The sequence below is a fragment of the Glandiceps talaboti genome, chromosome 13 (assembly GCF_964340395.1).
Source record: "Glandiceps talaboti chromosome 13, keGlaTala1.1, whole genome shotgun sequence".
Lineage (NCBI taxonomy): Eukaryota > Metazoa > Hemichordata > Enteropneusta > Spengelidae > Glandiceps > Glandiceps talaboti.
In genome coordinates, this window is record NC_135561.1 from 17,195,484 (window position 1) to 17,222,883 (window position 27,400).

The 27,400-nt window shown below is 34.4% G+C and overlaps 1 protein-coding gene across 1 annotated transcript in view; it reads right to left on the minus strand.

Annotated features, from left to right (window-relative positions):
- Positions 1-6,690: 6,690 nt before the first annotated feature.
- The window catches only part of LOC144444474 (phospholipid-transporting ATPase ABCA3-like), a 36,953-nt gene continuing 16,243 nt past the window's right edge, over positions 6,691-27,400 (minus strand). The window contains exons 17-38 of the mRNA XM_078133901.1: positions 26,827-27,102; positions 25,949-26,238; positions 24,714-24,872; positions 23,649-23,734; positions 23,019-23,286; positions 21,971-22,105; positions 20,604-20,720; positions 19,962-20,135; positions 19,141-19,251; positions 18,125-18,294; positions 17,174-17,312; positions 16,125-16,190; positions 14,672-14,761; positions 14,172-14,274; positions 13,599-13,702; positions 11,925-12,112; positions 11,610-11,676; positions 10,945-11,048; positions 9,788-9,880; positions 9,417-9,531; positions 8,531-8,656; positions 6,691-8,159 (exon numbers count right to left, since the gene is read on the minus strand). Coding sequence (XP_077990027.1) covers positions 7,845-8,159; positions 8,531-8,656; positions 9,417-9,531; positions 9,788-9,880; positions 10,945-11,048; positions 11,610-11,676; positions 11,925-12,112; positions 13,599-13,702; positions 14,172-14,274; positions 14,672-14,761; positions 16,125-16,190; positions 17,174-17,312; positions 18,125-18,294; positions 19,141-19,251; positions 19,962-20,135; positions 20,604-20,720; positions 21,971-22,105; positions 23,019-23,286; positions 23,649-23,734; positions 24,714-24,872; positions 25,949-26,238; positions 26,827-27,102 — 3,296 coding nt within the window. The 3' untranslated portion in view covers positions 6,691-7,844. The remainder of the gene's footprint in view (positions 8,160-8,530; positions 8,657-9,416; positions 9,532-9,787; positions 9,881-10,944; positions 11,049-11,609; positions 11,677-11,924; positions 12,113-13,598; positions 13,703-14,171; positions 14,275-14,671; positions 14,762-16,124; positions 16,191-17,173; positions 17,313-18,124; positions 18,295-19,140; positions 19,252-19,961; positions 20,136-20,603; positions 20,721-21,970; positions 22,106-23,018; positions 23,287-23,648; positions 23,735-24,713; positions 24,873-25,948; positions 26,239-26,826; positions 27,103-27,400) is intronic.

Here is a 27,400-nt window from a genome sequence, read left to right on the forward strand (position 1 = left end):
TCTTCCGTGCGCAGATTGGACACAAATACACAGCCCCGGCACTACATGTATGTGCCAATCACGTGCATGTAATAGATCGTCTTGTAATTGAGTCTGCACTAGCAAGATGAGGTAAATCACTTTGTAGTAATTAATACATTTATTGTTCTCTGACATCAGTAGTTCTCAACGTTGTTCATCAAGTCTTAGACCACTAGTGGGCTGAGATCAGGTCTAATAAATCTTTCATTTCACAGTTTGTAAAAATCGAGAAGGTGGCGATCACACACCCAACCACCCACCCACCACCACCACCACCACAATTATCATCATCGACATCATCATAAATATCATAAATATCGGAAACGTGAAAGGTCTTTGGCAACCTTCTGATGGTAAAACCTGTTATGTTAATCCTCAACTTTTTTTCTAGCAAGGAAGAGTTGTTCAAAGTCGTTTTTTTAACAGAGAGGGCTTTTCAAAATGTATCCACGTCCGTTTCAAAGTACATAGGAAATGGGCAAACCTTCTATTCACATCCCTGGGGTTCACAGCCATGCATCGTCGTAAAACCACCACACCTAGTTACGGCAATAATAGAACAATACCAGTTTACGACAGCGTGAAAGGCTACCCTGGCTTGCTAAAATTTGTTCAAAATAGAAATGAAACTTTTCATGGCCTTACGTTTTGTGACTCGACAACTCGAATCAGATATAATCCACAATTCAATTACTAATAATAAGAACCATGGGAAAAAACAGAAATTATGTCTATTGGATGTATATTTACAGAGTCGATTTCAAGCCTGTAAATTTATAGTTCATGAGAAAAGGACTCAAATATAATCTGCTAAATATGAAGCTTTGGAAAGTGTCACATCTTCAACATTCAGAGTCAGACAGACAGACAGACAGACAGACAGACAGACAGACAGACAGACAGACAGACAAACACACATACACACACGTTATTGTCATAAAGCTGAATTACATAAAAAGTAAAAACTTACACAATTGAAAACGAGAGTAGTTTATAATTAATAACAATATTTTATTTTTAAAAATTCAAAGTTATTGGAATCCATGTGTCGTCTTCCAATTTATGACCACATTGCCCTACTTCTCCATACTTTGTCTTTAATATATTAAACCACTGGATCAGCTTTCTTTCTCTGGCCCTCAAGAGACACTCATTAAAATAGATATGAGCTTCTCGTCTGTGTAATGCTATGTCTCTTTCTTCTAGAAATTCAATTTTGGACTTAATTTCACTTTCATCATAATTGTCACTTTGTCTTCCCTCTCGAATCATTCCTTCTCTCTTGTCTACTTCTCGCTCTCTAGCTGCCACCACCATCTCTCTTCTCTCTACCTGTAATCTCTCCTTTAAAAATATGATACACTGTCTTTCGTCTTCAATATTTTCAACATCTTTCTCTCTGTCTGCCAACGCCGTCTGTCTTCCTTCTAACTTCAAGATATCCTTTTCAATTCTCTCTCTTTCTTCTGCAATCTTTTCCTCTCTCTTCACAACATATTTCTCTTTGTCCATCAATGCCATCTCTTTTCCTTCTAACTTCAAGATATCCTTTTCAATTCTCTCTCTTTCTTCTGCAATCTTTCCTTGCATCTTCACAACATATTTCTCTCTGTCCATCAATGCCATCTCTTTTCCTTCTAACTTCAAGATATCCTTTTCAATTCTCTCTCTTTCTCCTGCAATCTTTTCCTCTCTCTTCACAATATATTTCTCTTTGTCCATCAATGCCATCTCTTTTCCTTCTAACTTCAAGATATCCTTTTCAATTTTCTCTCTTTCTCCTGCAATCTTTTCCTCTCTCTTCACAACATATTTCTCTTTGTCCATCAATGCCATCTCTTTTCCTTCTAACTTCAAGATATCCTTTTCAATTCTCTCTCTTTCTCCTGCAATCTTTTCCTCTCTCTTCACAATATATTTCTCTCTGTCCATCAATGCCATCTCTTTTCCTTCTAACTTCAAGATATCCTTTTCAATTCTCTCTCTTTCTTCTGCAATCTTTTCCTCTCTCTTCACAACATATTTCTCTTTGTCCATCAATGCCATCTCTTTTCCTTCTAACTTCAAGATATCCTTTTCAATTCTCTCTCTTTCTTCTGCAATCTTTTCCTCTCTCTTCACAACATATTTCTCTTTGTCCATCAATGCCATCTCTTTTCCTTCTAACTTCAAGATATCCTTTTCAATTCTCTCTCTTTCTTCTGCAATCTTTTCCTCTCTCTTCACAACATATTTCTCTTTGTCCATCAATGCCATCTCTTTTCCTTCTAACTTCAAGATATCCTTTTCAATTCTCTCTCTTTCTTCTACAATTTTTCCTTCTCTCTTCTGTACTTCTTCCTCTTTGTCTGTCAACGCCGTCTTTCCTCCTTCCAACTTCAAGATATCCTTTTCAATTCTCTGTCTGTCATCTTCAATCCCTTCTTCTCTCTTATCCATTTCTCGCTTCCTATCTGCCAACGCTGTTTCTCTTGCCTCTAGCTTTAACATATCATTTTCAAATCTATGTCTACCTTCTTCAATCTTTCTTCGTCTTATCTCTGCTTCTCGCCATATGGTGTCTTTCATAACTTCAACTTCTTTTTCTCTTCGTTCAACTTCTTTCTTCATCCTCCTTACTTCGTTTGCTTCATTTCGTAAACTTCTCTCTCTATTTTCTAGTTAAAAATAATAATTCTAAAACTGTCATATACTTTGTACGTATCGTCAGGCCTTTCTATATCGTTTTATTATGATAGCTTATAAGCAATATATAAAATAATACAGGTGAAAAACAAAGCAAGGTACGATATACATTGCCTTGATATTGGATTATGTATGCCTGAGGGCAAGGATACTCGTCAAATCGTTACTATTTTTTGATTATATGTCTCCATAGTTGGAAATTTCTTAGAATACTGAACATACTGTTCGACGTAAATGTGGACTTTTTTTATTCATTTAAAAAGGGGGTCATCATATTCATGGGAAACTGCGAGAAAATTATGGGTTGATTTCGGTTAGTACCGTATTACACGGACAGCTAAGTCATCATATCTTTGTCCATCTAAAATAATGTAACGCGCAGTGGTCGAATATACAAAGCATGTAATAAAAAGCAACTTATACATCACACACAAAACTGAACTTTTAATGGAGAGAGAGAGAGAGAGAGAGAGAGAGAGAGAGAGAGAGAGAGAGAGAGAGAGAGAGAGAGAGAGAGGGAGGGAGGGAGGGAGGGAGGGAGGGAGGGAGGGAGAGAGAGAGAGAGAGAGAGAGAGAGAGAGAGAGAGAGAGAGAGAGAGAGAGAGAGAGAGAGAGAGAGAGAGAGAGAGAGAGAGAGAGAGCGCTTTTCACAAATCACAAAAAAATAACAAAAATATAGTTCGTTGTTAGTGTAGCTTTGCCAGAAACACAACAACCGACTCAGTGGTTCAAGCATTGAAATCAAACTGTGTTATAAAAATTAACAAAATTATAAATATCTTACCTTGAGATACTCTCTGAGTGGTCAATCGAGGTGTGCAAAACAAGTCTTGGATACTTGAAATCATTGTTACTTTTTAGAAATAGCAAAAAGGATAAGCCGCAAGCACAATAAAGTTAATACGCACAAGTCAGTCTGTGTTTTGGAATTCGATCATGTGAAAAACGTCCGAACGTTTGCGACGCGTCGTCGACCCGTTCGAACTCCTCAGGCCTAAGGTCTCGTAGAACATCATCACGCGAGATTACTTCATTGCTCTATGTCAGACTGTCGACTTTCACTTGCGCCTTTCACCCCTACGTTTTATCTAAACTTAAGTCGTTCCCGCGCTCCGATCCGGCGCAATACGACTATAATCGCATACTGATATCGAGGGCCGAAGGTTCGATTTGCCACCCCACTAGCTATCACCTTGGCGGGGATGCTGTTTCTACCCAAAATCAAGATTGAAAGAGAAAACCCTGCTGACTATTAAAGTATTTCCAAGTACAGGTTACAGCCCAATGTGAGACATTAATTTCTTTTTGCATAGCCCACATCTATTTGTAAAGAAATCTAAATTGTTATGTATGGATGCTGAAGTCGTTAACAACTAGAATGCGGATAGTGGGGCGGGAAGGGGAGGGGCACTGTATAATGAAACATATTAAAATATATAATGTAGCGAGGGGGGGGGGGTTGCTATGAAAATTCTTGGTTCATTTCGGGGGACCATGACATGATATCTTTGGGAGTGCAAGGGGTGGGGTTTGGGGGGGGGGTGACAGAAAGACGTTTGACCAAAGCATTTTCTTCCCTTACTCCCTGCCCCCCCCCCCCCCACCAGCGGTCAAAGACTGGTTACATAATTTTTATCTCGCATTCGGGCATGCGCACTTTATACAAAATGCATATTTATTTTAATTCGGATCTAGTCATGATCACCAATAAGAGTTTCGCTTCAAAGGAGAAGAAAGGTTAGCAAGCTGAGTTACAGATTGTGTCCGTATACTTCGTCAAAAAAAATATTTTCTGTGTAAATTCTTTAAAACCGGTGGCTTATCATCAGGTAATTCTCTGACGTCAAAATGGCCAGTTCGGATTGGTCGTCGTAAGTGGATGTCTTCCGTGCGCAGATTGGACACAAATACACAGTCCCGGCACTATGTGCCAATCACGTGCATGTAATAGATCGTCTAGTAATCGAGTCTGCACTAGCAAGCTTAAGATGAGGTAAATTACTTTGTACTAATACATTTATTGTTCTCTGACATCAGTAGTTCTCAACGTTGTTCATTAAGTCTTAGACCACTAGTGGGCTGAGATCAGATCTAATAAATCTTTCATTTCACTGTTTGTTAAATCGAGAAGGTGGCGGTCACACACACACACACACACACGTACACACACCACCACCACCATTCATCTATTGTATCAAACACGATAATAACACAATAATAAGGTACACATTTATAAGTATAAAGACACTTGGCAAATATCTTGCTATTGAGGCATATGTAGTTTCTTTTTGGTTTCTGCGTGGTTGTATCAAACAGTAGAGCTACATTGGTATTATGAAATCCACTGTGTAATTGAAGATCTTGACAGATAATGTGTAGCATGTGTATTTTCCGTATTGTTGTCCGTGTGGTTGAGCTGGTACTATGGTGAACGGTAACATGAAATGAGTGGTACATACGTTGTACACACGAATCACTGGATTGACTTCTTTCAATAGTTTGTATAAAAAAACAATAATCACAGAAGCATACATTGTATTTGCTTTGCATCCTCGATTTATTTTCATCTCTTGTTTAGGCAAGGTTTCAGCATTGCAAATCTTATTTTTAAAACATATATCTGTGATACATACACCGTATATAAAAGTGAGAGGAAACACATGCTTAGGTTGGCAGGATAATGTATTTACCAACATATATAACTACATGTATCTATATACTATGTATACACTATAGTCCTGTTATCAAAAACAAAAGATTGCAAAATTTGGCCACTAGAAGTGCTCTTTATAAGCAACTACCGGGTATGTTTTGGACCATGGATCGGGCTCCAGAGAGCCGTGAACGGTTAAGTACAGCCTCTTTTTAATCAAAGAATCGTCATTTCCCTGTTTCACCTCAAAAGTTGGCTGTGTTCTAACCCAGCAAATCTGTGTTTTAAATTACTTCTTAACCTTACAGAGTTGTTTTTGGCACATTTTTTTGACCTCTCCATGTACACCGCCATGTGAATAGAAGCCAACTTCGTCATAGTAATGATGTACTGCACTGTCCCTCTTGTAACACTTCTTTCAAAACTGAATATGACGGGGAACCAGAAAATGGCGTACTGTGATTTTTTTAAAAAACTGTAAATGATCAGCCTCTGAACTTAAGTACATAACTACATAATACTGTACAAAGCACTTCTATCCAAGCACTCAAAAGCACTGTATATGTACCCTTGGCACAGACCTAAAGTGGTACAAACTTTATACTTTCTTAAACTCTACCAAGGATCACACTATCTATACTGTCACTAAGTGCCGAGTATAGAATTCTACCTATAACAATATTCTATCCTGCCAGGTCCTTAGAATTTCCTTAGATCTGAGTAAGGCAATGCAATCTGTTAAACGGACTTCAGCCAAAAAACACATTTTGGGAATGGTGAGGACTGTAAATATAACTATTCAACTACTACTTAGAAAAACATGCCATCAGCAAACTATGATTGCCTACAAAATTGCACAATATACTGTATTAATAAATTTGACTATTTAATATACAAATTGCACATTACAATATAAATTACAACTAACTTTCATTATGTCAATATAAATTGTCTAAATATTGCACAAACCTACTGATAATACGTTTCTATATAACTGTGTGCTTTCAAATTGCCAATAGTTTTGTTGACACTGATTGAATAGCACACTGTACATTTACAACACAACTCGGCCAATTGAGGTACCAAGTTTTCCTGTCACAAGCTGTGCTAATACTACCTACCTGTGAGGAGTTCCTCTGTGTTTAAAATAAGAAAGTCTATATACCCTCATCGTTAGTCACTATAGACACAAACTGTTAGCTAGATACATCTGGCTATCACTACACACTCATACAAATGTACATGTCTTGCAATTGCTGCACAACACAAACAAGCCAGTCGAAGACATACCCCCCCCCCCCCCACCACCACCACCCAACCCAACTTATGGTTGTACATGTATTGTGTTTGATGTTTGACATTTTCGCAATTTTAACATTTTAATACTTTGTTAGACTTTCCGGAATGTAAATATTTGTAGTGTTCGATTTTCACTATAATTAACAATAATACTATTTGGCCTAAATTTACTAAAATGTAACCACTTCTCATCCAGTTGTATGATCTATAACTTTCATTCAAACATCGTCATCTTCATCATTTCAGTAAGATCATCCAGTTAAATTTTTAAATATTTAATTCAAATTACTTGACAAAATCCACTAGTGGTGCAAAACTAGGTCAAAGATTTAAGCCGTTGTTGTACAAGCCACTACAGGGAGATTGTACCTTGTATGAAAAGTAAGTATATTGTGTGCTTTAACTGGACAGAAAACTTTCTTTTTCAATTCCTGAAAATAGTCTTGAACCAATGTTACAACTGTAAATATAAAAAGTTTTTTTGACTAGAAAACATCTATTTAATTAAATTTAAGTAAAAGTGAAATGGTACTTTTAATTTAATATTTTTTTTTTCAAAACAGTGATATGGTGATATTATAAAAAAAAGTTATAAGTACATATAAATTGTAAAACAGTCCACTAAGACTTAAGTACAAGTAAATTATTTCTGAAGATTTCATTTTAGTTTGACATAAAATATAATCATTCCTTCTCATTTAAAATACTACAGTAATCTGTAAAATGGTTGTTGGCCTCCTTAGTTGCCACTCTTAATATATAAATAATACGTACATGTACATTATTACCCTATAATTTTCTTTGTTCAGCCAAAGAAAATAAGAGTCACCTAGGGGGCCTTGTCACTTTGAGTTGAAGACGAGAAGTTACAGAACTCTTAGGTGATGAGTATATTCCAGCTGAATGAAGACAGATATTTGAGAATAATACAATTATAAGTGCAAAAGCTTAATTCTCATAAAAATTGGGTAAATAATAGCAATTTTGAACATGTTGACTCCACTGAACCAATGACAGTACATACATGCTGGTTGTCATGGCATATTGAACAGAATATAAATTTCATATTTTCTGTTCTAACATGCACAACTTGGCTAATGATACGATATGATATAAAATACTGGTAGTAGTAAGAATACCAGGACAATCTAATTTCATATCGGATAGAATCTGATTCAGAAATAGCCTATACTGCTACCGGTGCTTGACTGTCACTAATTTCTTCCTTTCCCAGGGTTCCTTGGCTCACTGTATCACCGCTACCATCATCTGGTTTTTGTGAGTCGAATTTGACCTCCTCCAGTTGCACTTCTTCATCATCTTCCTTTTGTGCCGGTAGGATGGGTTCGTGATCAGTTTGTGGTTTTCGTTTGGATTGTCGTACTGATCCAGTGATTGAGGCTTGTCTTTGTAAGATACTGCCTTGTCTTCCACTCAGTTTTTTACTTAATTTCTTCTGCCATTTATCCATGTGTTGCTCTTTGGCAAAATTCAAGAAAACCTGTCAATGCAAACAAAGAAATACCAAAGCAATAAATTCTTCTGTCGCAAATACATGTATCCAAACACGAAGTTCCAACCTTATGAACCTGTTTTACTGTCGGGAAATGACAATAAACACATTGAAATACTACTGGAAACCCAGCACTGTATCCCACATTAGAAGTAAATCATTATCAACCTCTCAGTAGTAAATACAAAAGCTGTTATAATTGAAGGTGTGAAAGTTTTCCAAACTTTGTTAGAAGTGTGAAAATGAAGTTCAGCAATTGCACTGATGCCAGACCCCCTTCCCCCTAAAAGTTTGCTTCACATTGTGTGATGGTTCCTTACTTCTATAAAACTGATCACATCTCTCAAACACAACATTACCTGTTCCAAACTGGTCTGACTAACACTATACTCTGCAATCATTAATTCTTCCTTCTTATCCTCAATAGCAGCAAAGATGGTTGACCAGTTTAGTCCAATACTGTCTACCTGGTATTGTAGCATACCCTGCAATTCAATTCAGAAATACCCAAGATTAAAAGGTGACATGAAGGCAGCATTTTCAGATTCTGGCAAATTATTTCATGATTTTACTTACACATTGTGTTACTAAAGTGTTACACATTTCACAAATGAACATTTATACTTCAAGTAACTGTCAAGGAACACTGTCGAAACGTATTTCTCATTCATTGCTCAATGACGGTCCTTGCGAAGGACGCACATTCCTCTCACTATCAATGAAATCAATAGACATGTATATATGCATGTATATATATATATATATATATATATATATATATATATATATATATATATATATGTATGTATGTATGTGTGTATGTGTGTATGTGTGTATGTATGTATGTATGTATGTATGTATGTATATATAATTTATATGTATATATATATACTCAGACTGGAGCAAACAGTGCTCAATACATATACATGTAGAGCGGGATAACAACTACTAATAGTACATTATCAAGTAAGATACACAAGAGCTGTTACACAGTGTTTCATGCTTTCGCAATCATCAGACGACTAACGGTACAGTCAGTGATGTTCTACTATTACAGTTCAAAAATTCTAAGATTCCATTTCACGTGATATGGACTCCACAAATACATGCCTAACAAATACAAATATGCCACAAATACAAATATATACACATATACATGTGTGTGTGTGTGTGTGTGTGTGTGTATAATTTAATAGCAGAACATGAAAAATAAATAAAGATTCATGTGAAAGACATTGGACAGACCTGGTGTTCTTCTACCAATGCAGCCCCTTGGAATACATTCTGTATGTATGCCTTAACAGGACTGGTATCTGTATCCTCAAACACTTTCAGAATAAACGTGTATCCCCTTCCAAATCTGTGTAACATATGGAATATACGTTAACATTCAATGGTCAAAAGTACTTTGTAGTCAGGATATTATCAGCCGTTGTTTATCAGGATTAGAAAAAAAAAATCAAATTTTAGTTCATGACTATGAAGAATCTGATTAGTTTGATTGGTTACATGATTTTTCAAAAATTGTGATTTGGTGATAAAAAAACTTCATGTTAAAACTATAAGCACTTTCAACAAAATGTTAATTGACCAAACAGTGCATTTTATATACTTACCTACTCTTCAGATGTTGAGTACTTCCTACACATTTAAACTGTCCATTTACCATAATAACCAATCTGGTACACAGTGCTTCACATTCCTCCATGCTGTATCATAAAACAGTGAAAGAACAAAACATTGCGTATACCGGTAATTAAATCTCACATTAAAGTACCTAATTCTGAAATCATCTGTAGAGTGTACCGATATAGTCAGCATTGTATTAATGTAGAAAGCTCTTCTGAAATAATTAAATAATATTTAAAAAATAATAATAATAATAATCAGTTTCTTTACCCCAAATAAATATAACAGTGGGTAAATGAGGGTCAGGAAATAGCTTACAGTTAGTCTGGGCCAGTCACCTCACATATTTATATACATAAATTCACAGCAAAGGTACTTAATTGTGACTCAAAATATATAATGTATTTTGTACACACGATTAAAATTATAAATATATACAGTTGATCAGTTATACTGCGCCATTAGATGTTGCTTGAAGATTTTGTTTGAAATGATATAAAGAGTAAAAAAAACTCTTCATTTGCGCTATTTCTTTGTACATGACATCTCCAACCTATGCCAAGTTAAATCACAATTTAAAAACCACTGGTCACTGTTAACAAATTTGAAATAGGAATCAAAATTACAATAACTGTTATTTCAGAATCCAATAATGGCTGCCAAATACTATGTTATTAAACTCTATTAGAAAATAAAAGAGTACTGTTGGCTCATTCTCGCAAGCTTGAACACATAATTTATTTCTCTCTGAAGCCACAAAATACCTTTTACAGGTATGTTCTGGATGTTGTATTGGCTTTGAAAATTTGTCCATCAGGTGTACTCTACCTTAAATGTACACTTCATTTACCTCCAATATCACCCAATATTGGTTGATGTAAAAAATAATGATACATGTATTACAGGTAGTCTTACAATTACCTATAGTAAACTGTATTATATCCGATCCCTTCCGATGATTTGCTCAACATGTTGATCTCACTAAAGTGGCAACTTACAAATATCACTATACAAAGGCTTGATCATTTAATTTTGAATAATCTATGTTACGGGGAAACCAGGGATGCACATGCCTAATGGTTTGTAGAATAATACATGAATCAAATTATGCCTAATTCTTATATATTTGGACTCTGAAACATACCTATGTGACGTTAACACAATTGATCTACCACGCTTTATCAAGTCTAATAATGCATTCCATAGAGATCTCCTTGCCTTGGGATCCATTCCAGTGGTTGGTTCATCCTGGAATATTGGAAACATTGGATGTATCAACATACTACAGAACAAAAATGCACCCCCCCCCCCACCCACATTTTTTGGGTCCATTCCAGTGGTTTGTATGACTTTAACATTGAAATATCGCATGCGCAATTATTACAGTAACATTTTGGGGGCAAAAGATAGCAAACTATATATGCAATTTCTTGCTACATTTAGTCTATATGAAATCATGAAATCAACCATACATGTACTACAACTTGACACAGACAAGTCAATGTCTGCATTTGATGTCTGCATGGTGCCATATACATTAGTTCATTTCCAGACAAATGTCACAAAAACTTTCTTCACTGCTACCTTAAAGTGTAGCACGTGTGCAGTTAATGTTTCTTATGGGTTATTTTTCTCCATGGTTGCATTGAAGAGTAACCGGTAATGCTCTGCATAACTTATGGATTCTTCATTTTTTTTAAAAAACAATGAAACTTCTCATGTTTGCCATTAGACTTAATTGTCTCAATATCTGACAATGTAATTCGAAGATTTCACCATGCCTTAAATTTACTAATTAGTTGTACGTACCAGAAACAAGATTGCTGGATCACCAACAACTGCACTAGCTGTACTCAGTTTTCTCTTGTTGCCACCACTGAAGCACAAAAAAACAACATGAAAAACAAAAGATTGTCATAGTTTGGCCACTAGGGGTGCTGTTAGGGAGCAGCCTTTGGACCAGAAGTCTGGAGTGAGGGCCAGGATAGTTGTAATGCTACATGATGTATAACCTCCTTTGAAAAAAATCACCTTTCCTCACCTGGGGCACCCTCTTGAGACGTCATCTTTTGAACATAACTGCAAAGTTGATAAATTGCTAATGTATATGTATATTATAATTACCTATACTGGCCAGCTAACTTGTCAGCCCACTTATCTAGATCTAACTTCTTGATGGTTTCCTTGACAACAGCATCAATTCTGCTGGATGGAATACCCCTTAACCTGGCATACATTGTCAAGAGTTCACGGCCTGTCATTTTGTCAATCAAACCATCAAACTGAGGGCAGTAACCCATACGTTGTTGTGCCTATGATAAAGACAAAACACAACAAAATCTAGAAAAGAATGGCAATAACAATTTCTAAATCACAAGCTTCATTGTTGAGAAAACCCTTTTAACATACATACACTGTTTGTACTCGCGCACATTTACTACTAGTACTAAACAATGATTAAGAAATTTATACTGAATGGAACAAAATTTAACCTGTATGTGGTCTGAAGTAAAACCATTTTACAACTGCTGACATCAGACCGTTGATGAACAGAACCGACTGTTACAAACAGGGAAACTAAACAAGTGAATTGGATTAATAACACTTGGCTCAGCAGAGACTTGTTGGAACAGCAGAGACTTGAATTACATTTCACATGGCGGATTCTCTGCATTAACGGTTCAAGTGCAACTTTCCAGACTTGATGATCCAGCAAGTCGAGTGTCATAAAACTTGTTTGCATCTCTAAAGCTATTTACAATGTCACTGATTATGGGTCAGTAAAACTGATTACTGATATGACATTAGGAGCTTCACACTTAGATATTAAGCTTAGCTTTGCCTGATGATCATGTGTTATGTAATAGTGCTTTATCACATTTGTAAATATTGCCAACAAAAACATTATTCAGTGATAAGAAAGATAAGAAACCCCACTTCCTTAGCTCATTACTGGGACAAGCCATTAGCCAAGCAAGTGGACTTGTTATCAAAGAGTACCAATATTTACACATGTGATGATGGGCTCTTACATAACACAAGTAAACAGCTGTAAAAGTGTAGTTCACAGCGTAAGATCATTTCTAAGGAGTGAGTCAATTGAGGCAAACCTTATCTCCGTCTTATATCAGTTGTTATCAATTTATTAGGCTATTATAAGTAACGCTACAAACAGCTTTAGAGATGCAAACAACTTTTATGACACCCGTTTTCGCCAGGCAAGCCCGCGGGTTTGTTGCACTTGGACCGCTAATGGTCTGTGACTGTCATGTAATGGCTTGATTCCGTAATGATGGTTTGATAAGAACAGTTTTATGGTCTCTTGGCATGTACTCAGTGAACTGCCAGGGGACTGGAAATTTGTTTGTGAATGTGAACTATGTAAAGTTCTTATCAAATGATGGCATGTAAAATACAAGTCTCATGGTCTGTACTTCCAAAATGCTGTGCAATGTGTTATTTATCAAATTCAGTTATTTATGTTCCTGGTTTGTAACAGGTTCCATTCGTCTGTGGTCTGATGTCAGCATTTGTAACGTTAGTGGGAAATACAGCATATAATTATATATATGTACATTCAAATTAACATACAAGTATGCTGCTGGCAAATAACCAAATTACACAACGTTAGTGCCAAAATACATCATTTATATTATGTAATCAAAACAATTGAAAGAGTATACCTTTATACTTGATATGAATGCTATAAATGAGTGTGACAAATACTGAAAGTGCTTTACTTCAGTGTCAAGGGTTGTAACTGGTCTGGGGTGATAGATACTGCGAGTAATTACTCACCTTTCTCTTGCTTGTTTGTATGTTATGTCCATCAATGAAGGCAGTGCCACTTGTGATGCCAAGGTCCCCAGTCAACATACTGAATGTAGTGGTCTTTCCAGCCCCTATATGATTAATAATATGGATTAATGAATAAAGGTTGATCCAAGACCCCCAGTCAATAGTTGTCTTTCCAGTTCCTATATGACTAATAAATAGATTGATTGAATCAATTTAAATCCAAGGTCTCATGTCAAAATACTGAATGTAGTCTTTCCAGCCCCTATATGATTAATAAGACATGTATTAATAAATCAAAGTTAATCCAAGATCCCCAGTTAATAGTTGTCTTTCCAGTTCCTTTATGATTCACATTACATTAAATAATAAAGTTGGATGGTGACATGAGATGGAATGCATTGGCTTCATTTACTTTTACACATCAGTACAGAGCTGTTATTGATCAGAATTTGGGAAGGAGCTGTTTCTGTTAATCAGAATGACTAATGTGTATTAGATTGTTCTTACAGTAATTATAGTATCAAAACTTTCAATGTCGAATTATTAGAAACATGTAACACCAGTAATACTAACCATTTATACCAAGCAGTCCAAAACATTCACCCTTTGGTATGGCTACACTGATGCCATCCACTGCTGGTCTCTCAGCTGCTATGCAACATTTACCTCGATACACCTGTGGACCAGAAGAAGATACACACAGGATTGATTGTGTAATATTATATACTATACATGATTGTATACCGCATACAAGCCAAGCTGGGCAATGGAAATTTTCAACATTTTAGTTTTATACAGCTAATTACTAATTGAATAACTCTGTAAGGAGTGCCCTCACACATCAGTCAACCCCCTCGAGAGGAGGCCAGAGAGGGCAGAACAATACGATATCTAACAGCTAACCAGTTTATTGTTTTCTTTATCCAGATTTTTTAAGGATTTCATTTCCACGACTTCAGGACTGGTTTCAAAACAACAGACTTTCAAGGAATTCCCTGGAGCAATCGAACCCCTAATGAGGGAAAGATAGTACATAATTAACTTAATATATAATTAAGTTTGACATTCCTTACTTTACTTAAGTCTTTAATTAGCACTAATGCATCATCACTCTTGGGGTCAAGGGTCGTCACACGCTGCCTTTCATTTGCTACATCTTCATCCTGCGAAAAAAAATCATGAAAATTACAGTTTAGTAACCAAACTGACTGCACAATCATGGTTCAAATATCATCCGAGAACTTGGACATTTTATTCACAAACACATAGCAGTGGCAATGTTCAAACCAAAAACATGCGGATTCTGAGCTGACCAAACTCATCATTTCACAATTAAAGTCATGAAACCTGAAACAAAATGTCTTACAGAGATATTTGTTAAGCAAGACATTAAAATGTAGTAATATTAGTAAGATATTTGTTAAGCAAGACATTAAAATGTAGTAATATTAGTAAGATATTTGTTAAGCAAGACATTTAAAATGTAGTAATATTAGTAAGATATTTGTTATGCAACGTTTAAAATGTAGTAATATTAGTAAGATATTTGTTAAGCAAGATATTTAAAATGTAGTAATATTAGTAAGATATTTGTTAAGCAAGACATTAAAATGTAGTAATATTAGTAAGATATTTGGTAAGCAAGACATTAAAATGTAGCAATGTTAGTAAGATATTTGTCAAGCAAGATGATAAAATGTAGTAATATTAGTAAGATATTTGGTAAGCAAGACATTAAAATGTAGCAATATTAGTAAGATATTTGTTAAGCAAGACATTAAAATGTAGTAATATTAGTAAGATATTTGATAACCAAGACATTAAAATGTAGCAATTTTAGTAAGATATTTGTTAAGCAAGACATTAAAATGTAGTAATATTAGTAAGATATTTGATAACCAAGACATTAAAATGTAGTAATATTAGTAAGATATTTGTTAAGCAAGACATTAAAATGTAGTAATATTAGTAAGATATTTGATAACCAAGACATTAAAATGTAGTAATATTAGTAAGATATTTGTTAAGCAAGACATTAACAATGTTTAGTAAAATATCTTTTGAGCCAGACGATAAAATGTAGCAATGTTGGTGAGATTTTTTCTTTCGCCAGATAATAAAATGTAGAGCAGGGTCAGTAAGAAGTTTGTTTTGTCACTGAAGTATAACCAATACTTCTATGATTTTATTCTGTTTTATTATGGGTTTTGCGATTTTATTCTGTTTTATTTTGGGTTTTGCGATTGCAAGTGATTGTAAGTATCATGACTCTAATGACATCATAAAATAATTTTGTTTCATCCCATAACAATATATATTAAAGTCTCTGTTTACATTATTGTAAATGATTGTAATTAAAATACAATGGTTGCTGTGTGTTTTCAGTGTGCATGTCTTTTAGGGGTGGATTTTAGTGTCAAACTCTTGTTTGTAAGCACCACAAACCAAAATATATTGTTAGATGTGCAGTGCATCATTGCGACCCACTGCACTTAAAGTCAAAGCTCAATGTACTGTGAAACCTACCTCCAACGTGTTTGTTGTTGTCTTTGGCTTCCCTTGAATGCAGTAAGGAAGAAATCCACCAAAGTGCTAAAAAAAGAGACAAAAAATAGTTAAATACAGTATTTTAACCCAATCTTTTTCTTTGTTCAGTTGAGCAAAATGCAGATGATATAAACGGTTCACTATGAGTCAAAGAAAGGTGTGGGAGTTTTTTAATATTTTTAAATCAAATTTATCATTCACAATTCAAGATAGGTATAGTATATTAAAATGGCGATAAGGATGAGGTTTGGGTATTTATTTTGGATTTTCAATTTATAGATTTAAACAATTTTATCATGACTTCCTGCGTGAAACAACATATGTCAAGTCCTTGTTTGTAACTCAGTAAATGGCAAAAGTTTATTAAAAGTGTAAAATATTTGATGTACGTACGATAACAAGCCTTTTACACATTTTCTAGTTTTTTGCAATGTATTGGAGTTACAAACACAAACTTGGTCTATGTTGTTTCACATTGATTTTTTCAAGTAGGAAGCCATGATAAAATTGTTTCATAAATCAAAAATCAAAAATAAATACCAAATACTCCTCCATATGGACACAACTTTCGTGATGTATGCTATGAGATTTGTCATCCCTTCAAAGCGCCCTGTGTAACTGACTGTTAGTGTTAGGAAAAGCTTATCGTGTTGATAGTTATAAGATCTGGAGTAGAACAACAGCTACCAACTCCCAACAAAATAATTGCAATCATGACGGATTCTTTGCATTAGCATTTCAAGTGCAACTTTCCAGACTTGGTGAGCCAGCAAGTCGGGTGTCATAAAACTTGTTTGCATCTCTAAAGCTATTTGCAATGTCACTGATAATGGGTCAGTAAAACTGATAACAACTGATATGACATTAGGAGCTTCATACTTAGATATTGAGCTTAGCTTTGCCTGATGTGTTGTGTAATAGTGCTTTATCACATTTGTAAATATTGCCAACAAACATTATTCAGTGATAAGAAAGATAAGAAACCCCACTTCCTTAGCTAATGGCTTGATTCTGTAATGTTCACTTACCTCCAACAATAATACTATCAAAAAGTAAACCACGCCCTCTACAGCCAAATAAGTTGAAATTTTCCCTAATCCTGGTGATTCCCATTGAAAAGTATCATTGGCAAAAGTCACTTTATAGGCAGCACATGCTTGTCTCTGTCTAGAAAATTGGTAATAACACAATTAAATTCCTTAAAATTTCTTGGAAGCAGATCCAAAATTTGTGCAGACATCATCTGCATTGCCAGGGGGAGTGTGAGTAGAAATTGTCATTACTAAATATGAACCCAGAGTCCATGAACACTATTTCTCACATCACAAATCATCTTTTAGCACAGTTGAAGGCATAATTCCTTCAAGTTGACACTTATACATTGTACTTGCAAAATTATCCTGGCAATCCAAAAAGTCTGATCTCTTATGGCGTAAAAAAAATTGTATGGTTCCAATTACATTCAATTTTAAAATAGGTGAGGTAGATAGAATTTTTTTTTATTTTATCATATTTCTTTTTCATGTGTGAGTGTCTAGTTCAGGTTTTCCATTGTTTTCCAAATGGTCTCTGTGTTGTTTATTTCTTCCTATCAGATGTACCGCAGCCATTACAAATTGGAAGAATAGTTTCATATTGTCTTTTTAAGTTGATGTCAGTTTCCGCTCCCACTTTTTCTTGTGAGACTTTACATGATTTCACGATTTTATTATCATTTTTCTTGAATACGTAAAAAAAAAGTTAAGGGTTGACGTAAAAACTAGGTGGGGGTCGGGTAACCGGAATCAAACTTTTTATATCTGGCCTAATCTTGTACCAATTTGCTCCTGTTTCCATTATTTAAAATTTCACCAGAATGATGAAATATACAGTTGAACGAGTCAAGGAAACATAGAATTAGGTATGGCTGGCCTAAAGATATCACATATACTTTGAGAATTTAGGATTGAATCATGGGACTTTAAAACCTGTATACTTACTCCTCGGTCTCGGTACAAAGATGTTTGGCTTTCCCATTATTGACAATATACTGCATGGCTTTACCCAAGGCATAGGTTGGTATACTGAATAACACATTATCTGTTATCTTGTTATCATTATCACCTTCCTCAGAAGTAAAACTTAGAATGTAAGCAATAATCAAACAAACCTATGGAAAAAGATAAAAAAAAAAATTCAGATTTTTTTTTTCATTTTGTTAACAACCATCAGCCAAACCCATGAATATACTTAAAACAATGAAAAACAAACAAAAGAAAACAACAACAAAATTTTCTGGAGAAATATTTTTCATATTATATAAACAACCATCAAGACTATATGATATTAAGCTACTATAATAAAGTCACACCTATTAGCTAACATACAACACTGGTAAATCCAGTCTTCGCTTGACTAAGATAGGCACAAACTACATCATTCTATTGTTCTTCAATGTGGTAGATTAAATGAGTGGGTGATAGCAGTTCCTGTGTTGTGTGACTAATCACCCTGTGATCAAGATAGTGTAAACATTAGAAGTCCTAAAACAACACTGCAAGTTCATGTAACTCTAAATAAAACTAGTTTTCACAGACGCCTCCTACTGAGACTATAATTAAACCAACATCCATTCAATAGCTTATCACTGTTGTATTAACATGTTGCAACAATAGTTTTAGTTTGTGTCTATCTTAGAAAACCGAAGGCTCAACTACCAGGGTAATAAACGTTGTCAAACAAACATAATATGTTTAGTATGTTTGGTAGTACTTGTCTCCAGTATACAATATGGCAGCCAACCCTAGTAAATAAATGTAGTAATCATGTACATCACTAGCATCACAAGTCATCCTTGTGCATCAAGCCTAAGTGATAACACTTCCCGATATTACACAAGCTAGCACATAAAAAATAAAATATATTTTATCAAAGAATTAAACTGATCAGTTTGGAGAAACAGTATTAAACTGACATTTTTGTAAAGACATGTGATCAACAGATTGTTTCGACTTACCGCCATTATTACTCCTAGAAATATCATAACTATGAAGAAAGCAACAATCGGGGAGGTGAACAGGAAAGATATCGTATAGACACATGGTAGCATAGCCCAACCAAACAGAAGCTGAAATGAAACAAAATACTATTAACAGTATGACCTAAAAATGGACTTAATATGTCAAAAAGGACATGTTTCCGTCAAAGATGCACTGCGCAAGACTTCTCTTGTGTTGTTGCATTTAAAGCAGCCATATTGATGAGGATTGCGTATTTAGTTTGGATTTTTAATTTATAAAACATTTTCATCATGGCTTCCTACTTGAAAAGTCAATGTTGACAAAGTCCATGTTTGTAACTCAATAAATTGGAAAAGATTAAATGTCTGAAATATGTGTTATTGTACATACAATAACAAACTTTTTACTCATTATTTCTCAGCAAAGAATTTTCAGTAACCTTTATTTTAATCTTTTCACTTCTAATCTTTCAAAAAACAAACACATTTATGGAACACTATTGCATCATGGGTCTTTATAACATACAATTATTCATTCACCGCACATGCAATATTCATGACTCGATCCCAAGAGCTAAACCCCCTCCACATAAATAGTCATGAATATTCAGTTTGCAACTAATGAATAATAATGTCTGCTTAAGACCCATGATGGAATGGTAGCTTCCATCAAAAGAAAAAAAGAGGTGAAAGAGTTTCAATTTGATGTTTCTTGGCAACCAAGCGAAAATTATGTGATGTGAAATCAGAACCCAAAGTTTATGCAAAATGTATTTATTTCCTGGAGTGGGATTCACTTTTAACGTTCAAATACTTACCATAATGGCTATCAGGGGTCCAACTCCATCCACACCCATTTCAGCACTGTCAAAGGCAGCCACAATAATAACAAATACTACAGCAATGACTAGGTAGTTGAGATAATCCCAGGCAAAATTAGCAAGCCAATAGACTACTTGGTTTAAGCCACTCACGATCTGGACATGTTTAGCCTACAACAAGAAAGATTAAATCAAATATAAATTATGTAAAGTCAAAATGTATGTCTTTTTGAAATATTATTCAAATTTACACCACCAGACAAAAAAATCTGTTACAGTTCACAGGTTGTGTTTGATACAACTTACGAAACTGCATAAAACCAATAAGAAATACAATCACAACAGCTTGCTACATTTTGTCTATTATGAAATAAATCATTTATCTAGATACAGACACACGGGCACCTGACTGTTTTTGGATGTCTACATTTGATATCTACATAGTGGCACTTTAGTTCATTTCATTCTAATATACAAAATGTCGCAGGAAACTATTCATTGCTATCTTAAAGTGTAATGTGAAGTTTTGTATTAGTTTCTATGTGGTAGTGACCGGTAATTTGAAATGGGTTGTAATGAAAATTTGAATAAAGTTATATACTGGGTATAAACTCATGAGACTATATATACATAATATACCTTGCTTCTCTTTTCTTGGACAATAAATGGAATAAAACTGGCAGCCAGGAATCCCACACCAAGAATGATAAGAAAACCTTGCATGACGGCACTGAAGGAACCTACAGCATCCCATACCTGAAGTAAAGAATTGATTAAAGTGGTGGTTGACAAAATAGGTATTTATTTTGGATGAATTTTTAATCAATAAACTACTTTCCTGTATTATTTTTCTACTTGGAAAAAAAACTATGAGAAACAACATCCATCAAGCACTTGTTTGTAATTCAATCATTAACTGCAAAATCAGGAAAAAAGGTATATAAAAGTTTGATATTGTATGTAACAGAAAGTGATTTGTAAACAAACACGGTAAAATGCAATTCCTGAGAAATCACTTTTAATTACAAGTAAACATTAGTAGTCAAACTATTTATGCATGGTGATTAGGGAACTATAAAGACATGCATTATCTAATACTATTATAAAATATCTTTATTTGGGTAAAACTGAAAGCGTCACAATATGCATGGTGTGTATAGCTGCAACTGGAAGGTTTTTTGAAAATGTTATGTTAGATACAATAAGTACTCATAATATATCATACACTATGAACAGTATTGCAGCACCTTTTTGCATCATGATTACATATTTTTTGTAGCTATATATACACAGTAAATCTAATAATAATTGATTTAGCTCTGCACCCCAAAAAATCAGTGACCGTCATGGTAATCACAATTTTGACCTGTTTCTGTACTACTTATGGATAATATCAACCACTGGTTAACATGTACAATGTATAATTATTGGTATCTTAACAATTTTCATGACAAATATTTTGGTTGTCTGCTCGTAAAATGATACTAAGGTTACGACGAGAAGTACAGTTTTATCATGGTAATAGATTCAAAACTGAACTACTGTTTGACAGATAATGCCTTAAAAGTTTGATAAGTAATTAACCAATTTTTAGTCAATATGTTTTTGGTTATTTGATGAAAAAAATTGCCCCAGTTGCAGGCGTGTTGTGTGTGTGTGTGTGTGTGTGTGTGTGTGTGTGTGTGTGAGTACAGAGAGGTGCAACTTCTTTCTCGCTGTTGAGGCCTTCACACATCAACAATCAAATCATAAAAATCCAAATATATTATATTAAACGTAGTGTGAAAATGATTGTGCAACATCTCCAGACATACAAGGTAAAAGTTAAGCAGCAAAATTGGCTCTCCAACTGTCTTGAAAGTTTCAAAGTTTTAGCCTTCTTAGACTGGATACAATGTAGTAATTATTAAAAATACAGTTGCAATAAATCTTTCAGTCTATGTATGTAAATCAAATGTGATGATCAATCTCCTTGCTTTCTAATAATTTCTTGAATTTCAACTCACCTGATCTTCAGCTTGATCTTTGCTGGACCTTGGTAGAGGGTAGTTCGATACTTGAATGCTGAAGCTGGAATTTGTGAGGGATTGTAAGGCAATGTTGCTGACAGCATTGAGAGTTTCTGCTGTAGTGTGATAACCCTAGTAGAAAAAAATCCATATATATTACTCAAGTGCAAGAAAGTTGAAAATTATAATTTTGGAATCTAATGTCAAAGTGTATATTATGTAAATATGTGGTGTTGCAGCGAAATTGATTACACTTATTAATAGTTATATACCTATAAAGTAATCATCTTCATTCAAATTTAACTTCTTCCAGACTAGTAGTACTGGTAGTTTTGAAATTAAAGTCTCTTTCTTCATGAACTTTGCATATTTTGATTTTGATATGATTTTGCTTCCGTATACTCCCATTCCTGACCATTCCCCTGCAGCCCCACAAGCTTGGATGCCATGTCACACTTTCTATTTTCTTCCTTCTCCTTAAAGTTGCGCAGTCTCAAAAAACTTAGAGGGAACACAGCTGCATGATTGTACAGTGTAATGATAGTATACATGCCTATATAGACCTACCAAAACCTATTCACTTCTAATACAATAAGGAATATGTGCAAGTTTCATTACAATTGATGTAATAGTTTGTTTTTTTAGATACTTTGATATAAGGGAAGGTTAATGTTATGCTGCTGTCTGTCTGTGTGTGTGTATATGTGTCTATCTGTCTGTTCATCGTGTGTGTATGTGTCTTTCTGTCTGTCTGACTGTTCATCTGTGAACATGATATATCTCAAAAACTATTACTCAGCTCTTAAAGGCCCATTCTGATTCAAACATTGGAGTGATAAACAGTTGTCCAGCAGAGCCACAGAAAAAAGCTTTGTCCAGAACAAAAGAATGATCCAATGTAACCCTTATGTTTCCACTGATCATATAACACACTGTAACACTACATGTATGTGAGAATTCTAACTGAATCCCCAGTCTCTAAGTGGCATAAATACTGGGTGTTTAATACATGATTAACAATGAACCCATCTATTTTTTTCCTTACCTCGTTGCTATACCAGACAATTATACTGTCATTGCCAACAGACATCCCGGCTACATACGCCTTGTAAAAAGTTTCAGTATCACTTTCTCGTAAGACATACTCCTGGAAGTAAGTGTTAATGTCTTCAAGGTTTTGAATAGGATTGTGAGGACAATTAAAAAAGGATGATGATGATATCCTTGAAAATTCCTGTAGAAAGTCATCACTGTATGAACTCTCCTGGCTCTCTGGAACATCTGGTTCCTTATATTCATAATTCTGTACAGGTCTGAAATAAAACATATTTACATATTAGTAATAAATGTGAATCGATAATGTGCCTTTTCTCCTGAAGGCACTCACAACTATTAAACCCTGGCACAGATCAAAGGTGGCACAACATCCTGAATATACTGCCTCAACTCCCTGGGGAGTATACAATCCATTGCAGCCTTTATAAGCACATATGATTAAAGCATTTAATTTAATTTAGTGTTATTAATGTTGTTGTTGTTGTTTTTGTTGTTGTTGTTGTTGTTGTTGTTGACATAATGGAACATGTAGGAAGTAACTCTCATACTTCCTGTTTGAAAGCATACAACTTGGCTTACAAGTGATATTAATGATATTTTCAGGTCCCTACATACTCACTCTTGTAAACAGTCCATGCAATATCTATAACCAAATGTGGTACTATTTGAACATAATGCAGCTGGGTCATAGACATCTGTGAGAAACTACAAAAGAAAAATAACATATTAATTAAAGAAATTCAGAAAAGACCAACTGACAACATGTGTACGATGTGATAAGTTGAATGGCTGAGTTGCCTGACAGTTGAAGAAATTCAACTGTATAGAATTTAGTATACACTTCTATCGGACTTTCAGTTTCAGAAATCAAAATATACTTTTTGAAGTAAACATTGCAAGAAGAAGGAATATGGAGAATACATTATTCATGATTTTAAGAATCAACAGGAAAGTAAAATATAGTTCCTTTGGAATGGTAAATTGGAAAAAAGCAAGTTACAATTGAAAATTGAAGATATTAAACACAGATTGAAATCATATCTGATCCACTAAAAACAGGGGATTGGTTCGATTCGAGTTTCAGTGTATAATCTTTACAATTCCAAGTACACTAATTATTACACGACAATTCTACTATTTTTTTTAATTCCGAAAACACTCATATACTCAATACCTTCGGCCACAATTCAAATCACATGGTTCCCTAGGGCCGAGGCCCATCAAACATGTATGATTCTCAGTCATATTATGCGTCACTCTGATTGGACTACAGCTTATTAATGCAACCGAGGTCCTAAAATTAGTATTTTTTATTGCATGAATGAAGAATAAATATACCTGCACAAGCACAGCTTATGAAAGATTGGAAAGACTAAGAGTATTAAATGGCCACTTTTGATTTTTTTTACTCATATTTTGAGCAATGCAGAACAAATGACATAGATTCAAATTAAAAATAGCACGACCTGGGTACAAATTCCTTATATTTATTCAAATACTTTCAAATTGTCTTGTATGTAGTGTTATTAAGAATAGAAAGAAATTGTTATGTCAGATATTCAAACCTGGGTATTCCAATTGTTCATGAATGAAGATATCGGAAATTGGTTCAAAATGTCAAACATGATTGCGTATTCGTATTTGGGAAAAGTAAAGAATTATAAATAAGTGAACAATGTCTCACCTTTGCAATGCATTTTGGGTTAAGAATCATAAAAGGAGAATTTTCACAACACTGTGAAGGATACAGTATTTCTGACTTCTGGGCATCCATGATCTTCAGAACCTCCCCCGTCACATCAATGGTATCTACCTTGACGCTCGATAGGAAGTCTTTTATAGTCTAGAAATCAAAGACAATAATGAATAATTAGTAGGCTATATTACAGCATGTTTCATGTTAGTGTTCACTCCCTTTGATACATTCATACATGAAACCAATAAGAAACTCTATTTGTTAGACTTCAAGATAGCAAGATCACCATTTGTTGCTACATTTTTCCCTAAATGAAATAAACCATTTAAACGTACTGTAAATAGATACAAGACACATAGGCACCAGTATTTTGATGCCTGTATGTAATTGGCATATTAGTTTATGTTATGTAGACAAAATGTCACAAGAAACTGTATTCATTCAATCTTGCTATCTTAAAGTGTAGCATTATGATGTTTCTTATTGCTTTCTGTGTGGCTGTGGTTGTATGTGGTTGTATGGTTTAATTAACACTTTAGTTTCTAGCATACTCTCATTAGGTATTCAAGAATACTCTCATTAGGTATTCATGCCAAAACAAGTTTCCTACTACAAAACCAAATCTTCTTGGGAGACATTAAAGTTTCCAAATATATGCTAATTAGCAAAATTAATATGCACACATTTCAATTAAACAATAAACCTTAGAAGGATACAGTCAATACTGTGTCCAAATGAATGTGCTTCTATAAAATTCACTTGTACGTGTACAATTATGTAAAATCCAATAGTTTACAGCAGTCACATGAAACTTGAAACTCATTAATGTATTACCACAAATATGCTAATATGGCTAATTGATATGCATGGATTTTCAAGCAAACAGTATTTAATAATATTATTGAACAGACATAGCAAAAATCTATAGCAACTTTCATTCACTTGAAGCTAACATATTTTGAATGACACATTGCCTTGATTTACATTACATGCAGACACTTACTAGCGTTTAAATGTGACTGAAACAGCTGACGCAGATTTTAAATCCAGTAATTCATGTTTGATATTTACCATCAGTATGAAGCTCATTTTCTGGCCGATGCTTTGTTAAAAACACTCAAATTTATATTGCTATTATGTGTGAGGTGAGACAATTATGTCACAGTTACGATCAGCATTCAACAACTGTGACCGAAAGGTTAAAACATTTAGTTTCTACCTACCTGATATTGGATAACATCTTCTGATTTATTCTCCATCATGTTTACGTAGAAGGCTTTGGAGTTTCCAACATCTGAACTATACAAATTAGATAAATCTAAAATTCTTTCTGGGTCTTGCTGTCTAGGTACTTTGTAGAAAGTGACTACCTGTGCTATTACAACAAAGAATAGTGGCAGAACCAGCTGAGTGGCTATAGGAAGTCTGTTTCTGAGTAAACTACCACTTAGTAATCGCTTCATAAACATGGCTTTGAACTGTTGCCATAGTAACCATACACCAGTCAGGTGATCTGAAAGAAAAAACAATCAAATGATCTGTTAAACTTGCTCAAGTCTGTAGGCTTTTTTCATTCTTTAATATTGAATATGATATTTTTTTAACACGTGTTCTGTGAAATAAAGACCTGAGTGCGGGACTGCAAAACAGTTGAGTAAATGTGTATGCACGTGTGTAGCCCTTTGGAGATTACTAGTAACTGGGACAAATTTAAACAAAAAAGTTGAGGACACTTCTCTGTATGTATACAAAACTAAAAATGAATAACAACTACCAAGGGACTGGTGCCAGTGTAATAATTTTTATAATGTTACCCATGGAGAAACTCTTTGCTAGTCTAAGAATGGTTGTCACTGTCAATTGATTTCCATGCGAGTTTTCATTGCTCATGTAGAAGCAATTTATTATTACAGCAGAAAATGCAAGCATTTTTCTTTAAATTTGCAGCACAAATGGATGATCAGCTATGGTTTCCTTATTCGTAAATTAACACTTTCAGAGGTACATGTAAATGTAACAGTGTTAGAGGGGTTATTATATAATTCATAATTTATAATCATTGTCTTTCATGTCTACTCTCTGTTACCATAGTAACCCATACCTTGATTTTCTTTATCCTGTACATTTATATCTATAGAGAGGTTATCAGTGTTTACTCCTCTTGCCGTGGCAACAGTCTCTTTCAGCGTTACATCAGTGACATCATCATCTCTCTGGTGTTCACCATCGACATAAGCAGCATTATCTTGACTGTCATCTCTCTGCAATTCTCTATTTTGTACAATTTCTTCTGCCATCTCTCCTACTTTCATGAAGACTTCTTCCATGGTTGTAACAGAAACACCATAGCTGTTTATTCCAAAATCAGCCATTTTACCTGAAATATCAAATTGAATGTATTTAAGAGTGTTTTGAAATTTGAAATAAGTTTTATTTATAGGCCCACTTCAGATTAGATCAAATAAAAAAAATTGTATGATTCCGACTATGCTCAATTTTAGAATAGGTGGGGTAGGTAGATTTTTCTATTTTATTAAATGTTTTTTTCCTGTATTCAAGTGACTAGTTCAGTTTTTTCCCCCCAATGGTCTCTGTGTTATTTATTTCTTCCTATCAGATGTACAGCCATTACAGATTGGAAGAACAGTTTTATGATTATCTTTTTAAGTTGATGT